Source organism: Pituophis catenifer, unplaced genomic scaffold (genome assembly GCF_029215685.1).
Source record: "Pituophis catenifer annectens isolate HBS135680 unplaced genomic scaffold, rPitCat1.0.hap2 SCAF_11, whole genome shotgun sequence".
Taxonomy (NCBI): Eukaryota; Metazoa; Chordata; class Lepidosauria; order Squamata; family Colubridae; genus Pituophis; species Pituophis catenifer.
In genome coordinates, this window is record NW_027256891.1 from 8,304,469 (window position 1) to 8,311,093 (window position 6,625).

At 42.9% G+C, this 6,625-nt stretch overlaps 1 protein-coding gene across 2 annotated transcripts in view; it reads left to right on the top strand.

Moving 5' to 3' along the window:
• Positions 1-6,127, top strand: part of CAPN6 (calpain 6) — a 94,292-nt gene extending 88,165 nt beyond the window's left edge. The window contains exons 13-14 of one of the 2 annotated variants that reach the window (XM_070952031.1): positions 2,502-2,628; positions 5,889-6,127. In XM_070952031.1, coding sequence (XP_070808132.1) covers positions 2,502-2,628; positions 5,889-6,022 — 261 coding nt within the window. In that variant the 3' untranslated portion in view covers positions 6,023-6,127. Of the gene's footprint in view, positions 1-2,501; positions 4,704-5,888 lie in introns of those variants that run through there. The other variant, XM_070952032.1, reaches the window with a different exon arrangement.
• The last annotated feature ends 498 nt before the right edge of the window (positions 6,128-6,625 follow it).

The window sequence follows — 6,625 nt, forward strand, 5'->3', positions numbered from 1 at the left end:
CCAGCAGAACAACTTGCCTTCAGAGATTGTGGGTGCTCCAACACTGGAGGTTTTTAAGAACAGATTGGATGGTCATTTTGTCTGGAATGGTGTTGGGTCTCCTGCTTGAGCAGGGAGTTGGACTAGAGGACCCAGGTTAGGGTCCTGACTTAGGACCCAGGTACTTACAAGACCGTCTTCTGCCACCGGTAGCCTCCCATCGACCAGTACGCTCCCACAGAGAGGGCCTCCTCAGGGTGCCGTCGGCCATACAATGCCGGCTGGCGGCCCCCAGGGGGAGAGCATTCTCTGTGGGGGCACCTACCCTCTGGAACGAGTTGCCCCCAGAGATACGGCGGATCCCTAACTTTCGTGCTTTCCGAACTGCCCTAAAGACGTTTTTGTTTCATCAAGCCAGGCTGGCCTGACCTACTCTTTTTATAAAGAATTGTTTTAAAAATTAGGGGTTTTAATATAGGGTTTTTAACTATGGGCCAAATTGATTTAATTGGATTTTAATATTGTTTTAAATTTTGTATCTGTGTATTTTATTTGCTGGCTGTTCACCGCCCCGATGAACATATTTATGTTTATTATATAAATATAATAAACTAACTAACTAAACTAACCTCCAAGGTCCCTTCCAACTCTGTTATTCTGTTAATTCACAACTTCCTAGAATCACTCATTGGTATTTCAAGTTTAAACACTGCTGGATTTTTACAAAGCGAAAGGCAATTACAGTTGTATTTTTATACAGGGACCAGGATATCTGCCAGGAGCTATTTGACAGCAGCCTCAATGCTGACAAGAGGAAGAGAGAGTGGAATGTTGCCAGGTTTCTCCACAGAGATGTTGTTTTTTTTTTTCTATTAGTACTGACACCCTGGATGCCCTTTGAGTTGGAATAGTCACTGCATGCAGTTGCGAGATAGTCGTTCAGAATTTTTTTTTTACTTTTTTTTTTTTTAATTTGATTTATATGCCGCCCTTCTCCGGAGACTCAAGGTGGCTTACAGTGCGTTAAGCAATAGCCTTCATTCTTTTGTATATTTATACAGTCAGCTTATTGCCCCCACAAACTGGATCCTCAATTTACCTACCTTAGAAAGGATGGAAGGCTGAGTCAACCTTGAGCCTGGTGAGATTCGAACTTACTTTAATTGCAGACAGCTGGTGTTAAATTACAGTGCTTAGTCTGCAGAGCTATCCAGGCTCCTGAATAATCCTGAAAAATGCAGCAGAAAGCTTCTAAATCCTTTGCCTATATGTTGCATTCCCATGAGAAAATCTCTCCAAACTGCTGACATCCAGAAAGAATACAGATAGTCCTCAACTTTGAACAGTTCATTTAGTGACCATTCAGTTACAATGATGCTGGAAAAAGTGTCTTTGGGCTGTTTTTCACACTTATGATCATTGCAGCATCCCCATGGTCACATGATCAAAATTCAGATGCTTGGCAACTGACTCATATTTATGACCATTGCAGTGTCCTGGATCCACTTTTGTGACCTTCTGACAAGCAAAGTCAATGGGGAAACCAGATTCGCTGAATAGATACTAACTTAACAACTACAGTTATTCATTTAAGTCTCACATAGCAACAGAAATTGTGGGCTCAATTGTGGTCGTAAGTCAAGAACTACCTGTACAGAAACCCTAAAGCTTTTCCTTAGGATAATGCAGGTAGTCCTCGATTTACAACCACAATTGAGTCCAACATTTTGGTTGCTAAGCAAAGCAGTTGTTAAGTGAATTGTGCCTCATTTTATGACCTTTTTTGCCACAGTTGTTAGGCAAATCACTGCAGCTGTTAAGTGAATTGTGCAGTCATTAAGCAAATTTAGCTTCGCTCATGGATCTTGCTTGTCCAAAGCCAGCTGGGAAGGTTACAAATGGTGATCACATCTGGGACATTGCAACTGTCCTAAATACGTACCAGTTGCCAAGGATCCAAATTTTGATTTCACAGCTATAGCAATGCTGCAACGGTCATAAGTGTGAGAAACAGTCATAAGTCACTTTTTTCAGTGCTGTTATAATTTTGAATGGTCACTGAGTGAATGGTTGTAAATAGAGAACTGCCTAAAGCTGCTAGCTTACAAGATGATTAATAGTAGTAAAGCAGTGGTCATCAAGACTCCACAAAGTCAACCTCAGCCCCAGTAAGTTCCTGGACATATTCATGCAATTGCTTTGGTGTGCCATTTCTTGCAGGGTCTTGTTCTGGCTTTCAAATCTTATCTCCCATCCCTACACTAATCCCATCTACAAGATGGAAATGATTATCATGATTACATTACAGTTAAATAAATCCAATTACACTGTTAAGAAAACAGTTTTTCAGCCCCAGTGAATTTGGCCAAAAGGATGTGCAACAGAGAGTAAACTCTGAGCAAAGTTTGAAGAGTTGATCTCGTCTGGATGAGGACTTTTGCATTGGACAATACCCTTTTAACTAAGGAAACACCTTGTATAAAGGCAATGGTAGATTTTTCTTTGTCTTCTCTTCACTTTAGGTCTGGCACAATGCTTTCTTTGACCGATTCCTGGGAGAAGTCCGGTTGTCTGGGTCACCCAGTAACCCTCGGGATCTTCAGAAGTACCAACTCCATGGCAGAGGCCAGCAAGAAGCAGAAGTGCCAGGTCAAATCACTATCAAGATACTTTCCACCGATGACCTGGTGGAGCTATGAGTTGCAGAGACTGATAGGCCCCAAGGCCCCAAGGGAGTTGTATGTTGCTGTTAGAATCCCTTCTTTGGTCTATAATCTCTGGGTTGCAAATGGACACTACAAAGACAGAGACTCTCTTTGTAAAGAGAAACGGGTGGGACCCGATTGTCATGATATGATGAGCTCCTCTTTCTTCTTCCCTCTCTTCAGATGCCATTTACTTTACAAATTGTAATCAGTGCTAAACAATGGTTCATTCATAAGCACTGAGTGAACTATTGTTAGGATTTTTCAGGCTTTGGATTAGAAAAATAGGATGAGGTCACAGAACTAACCAGACTAGGTTCCAAATTCAATTCCTCAATAGCTTCACATTAGTTTTCTCAGTGGAAGTGGATCATTGTTTGGGTCAGCTGAGTTACTTTTGGGATGAAATATCAGCTTTATCCCAAATCTTGCCAGAACTAGGAAGAGCCCATTCTTTTTTCTGCATCTTCAGAATCGATGCAGCCACTGAATAAGTGATGCTATATTTGACGTGTGGGATGACACATCCCATGATGGGAGGCTTAATGTTGCAGAATGGCCAAATAGGCACTTGGAGTAGCTTGTCTTCACACAGCTCTATCTTCTACTTGAGCCAAATAATAATAATAGTCACATAAAAGGAAAACTGTTCTCCAACAGTTGCCATTTTTTCTTTTTGATGAACAGGTAGTCTCAACTTACGACACCAGTTGGGAGCATCAAATTTATTGTCAAATGGTGCACTCATTAAGTGAAACACCACATTCAATCTCACAACCTTTTTGCCATAGTTGCTAAGCAAAACATCACATGATTGCAATTTGCAACCTTCCCTGCTAGGTTCCTTATTGACTTTGCTTGTCAGAAGCCAGCTGGGAAGGTTGCAAATGGTGATCACATGATCCCAGGATGCTACAGCCGTCCTAAATGCACAACAGGTGCCTAGTTGCCTAAATCACAATCACGTGATTGTGGGGGCACTGCGATGGTCATAAATGCAAGGACCAGTCAAATCACTTTTTTCAACACTGTTGTAACTTTGAATGGCTGTTAAACAAATCATCATAAGTCAAAGACTACCTTTATATGTAGGACAATAGTTCATTAGACCTACTCTGGCATAGGTTCCTACAGTGGGAATAGCCCTCAAGCAGAGAATCACCCCAAACATTCCTGCTGATGGGACGAGAGGCAGAAATCAGGGCTGTTTTGGGGGGGGTCCCAAAGAAGCCTCGTCTCCTTACATTCCAGGGCGTTCCTCAACATCTGGGGTATATTTTCAGGGAGATCCTTAAAAGGATGGGGGTAATGAGAAAAGACCTGTCAGACCTGCCACAACTTAAGCCTCTAAATAGAAATGATCATTGGCTCCATTTGTTGATAAAAGTATAATTTATTAGAGGTCAAGTGTATTGCTGTTATGCAAAGCCAGAACTGAGAATTGCACACCAAAATCCCTAAGTTCAACTTTTCCCTCCCTTAGCAGTCTCTCATTGCCCACCCCGTGTAACCAATCAGGTTCAGGTTAGGTATTTTCATAACAGTCAATTAAAGCATAATTTAGTATGCAGCTCCCTCTTTCTCCCAGGAGGTATCTCGAGAAGATACAGCAATTTTATTTTATTTTATTTTATTTATTTTATTTTGAATTTGTATACCGCCCTTCTCCCTGAGGACTCAGGGCAGTGAACAGCCAAGTAAAAACATCAAGTACAAATATTAAAATACAGTTAAAATATACATATATAAATTTGGCCCCATTAATTAAAAACAATAAACAAAACACTTAAAAACACTTAAAAAATTAGGCCAGCCCGGCTTGCTGGAAAAGGAAAGTTTTAAGGGCACGGCGGAAGGTACCGAGGTCTTGGATTCTCCTTATCTCTGGAGGCAATTGATTCCAGAGGGTAGGTGCCCCCACAGAGAAGGCCCTCCCCCTGGGGGTCACCAGCCTGCACTGTTTGGCTGATGGCACCCCGAGGAGGCCCTCTCTGTGGGAGCGCACGGGTCGATGGGAGATCGTCGGTGGCAGCAGGCGGTCTCGAAGATAGCTAGGCCCTATGCCATGGAGCGCTTTAAAGGTGATAACCAACACCTTGAAGCGCACCCGGAAGACCACTGGGAGCCAGTGCAGCTCGCGCAGGAGCGGTGTTACATGGGAGCGCCAGGCTGCTCCCGTCACTACCCGCGCTGCTGCATTCTGGACCAGTTGGAGCCTCCGGGTGCTCCTCAAGGGGAGCCCCATGTAGAGAGTGTTGCAGTAGTCAAGGCGAGAGGTGACGAGGGCATGAGTGACTGTGCACAGGGAATCCCGATCAAGAAAGGGCCGCAACTGGCGGATCAGGCGAACCTGACAAAAGGTCCCCCTGGTTACAGCCGTCAGATGTTCCTCCAAGGACAGCTGCCTATCCAGGAGGACTCCCAGATTGCGAGCCCTCTCTGTGGGGGCCAACGACTCGCCCCCAATAGTCAGTGATGGAGTCAACTGACTATATCGGGATGCCGGGAGCCACAGCCACTCAGTCTTGGAAGGGTTGAGCCTGAGCCTGTTCCTCCCCATCCAGATCCGCACAGCCTCCAGGCACTGGGACATCACTTCAAGGGCATCGTTGGGGTGGCCTGGGGTGGAGATGTACAGCTGGGTGTCATCAGCGTACTGGTGGTATCTCACCCCAAAGCCACGGATGATCTCGCCCAAAAGCAATCACTTTTGCTTCCCCAACCATTCCACCCTCTTCATTCTCCCTCCCCACAGTTCATGGCAGTCTGTCACCACATAGCAGTGAAGCCCAAGGAAGCATAAAGTGGCAACTGACAGGACCCAAGCACATCTAATGAGAGAATTCCCCTGCTCCATTCAGAGTCTGCATTAAATGAAAGATGTACTCTTATTGCTACAGCATTATGGTGGATTCAAGTCAATGCACAGAAATAATATCTGTACTTGCACTTTTCACTCCTGTCAGAGCAAGTCTCTATATAGAATGTATACAATATATTTAAATGCACATAGTATATTTTAATAAACATATTAAATATCTAGAATAATATATTCTGCTATTAGCATCCTCTGGGTGAGTTATAACAATAGGCATTTATGTTGCATTTTTTATAAGCACAAAGCACATATATTATTCAAGCATTCTTTATGTAGATTGTATAACAAATGTACTTCTCTTTGTATTATTTATGCCCATACTGCAGATGGAAAAAAGGGAAGACTGAGCTTACTTGCTGAGGAAGTACTGTTTGTTTTAATACAGACGCACAGTAAAATCTTGAAACCGAATCCAGTGCTGATCCCTTCTTATGTAATTGATGGCAGCATTTTGGCTTAGATTTTAACTAGCAGGGCATCTGATCAAAGGATGCTGTGATAGGATTCCAATTTTTCTTACAAGTTTTGTTGGTATTTGCCTCCTTCAGAGCTCCCCTTGTATGACTTCACTGGGAGTATCTAAGAATATTAAATACTCCTCCTGGTATGTCTCTGTTTTGATTAAGCTATCAACATACTTGGAATGTTTTGAAATACAGTGTCAAACTTCCCTTGAGTTGATTCTCCTGGGGTCTTGTTACACAGTAATGACTTTTAATTTTCTGATACAAAAAGTCTCTAACTAAAACAAAAGTGTTAAGTGCAAGAAGCCCAGGTTGTTCAAATGAATATAGGTTTATTATAACTAACACTCTCTACAAGAATCTGAAATACTAATGGTCAGAGTGAATTGGTGGTAGATAAAAGTCAATGGAATTTAAGATGGGCTGGATTTAGGTCTTTTGTGGGTGCGAAGGGACTCAAGACTGATGATGTGCTTGATCCCTCCCTTGGGCTCAGCCTGGTCATCTCCTATAAAAAGTCCAGGTATCAAAACCTTGCACTATTTAGCATGGCACAGCATTCATACAAGGGAATTATTAGACTGTGTGCTATCATGGAA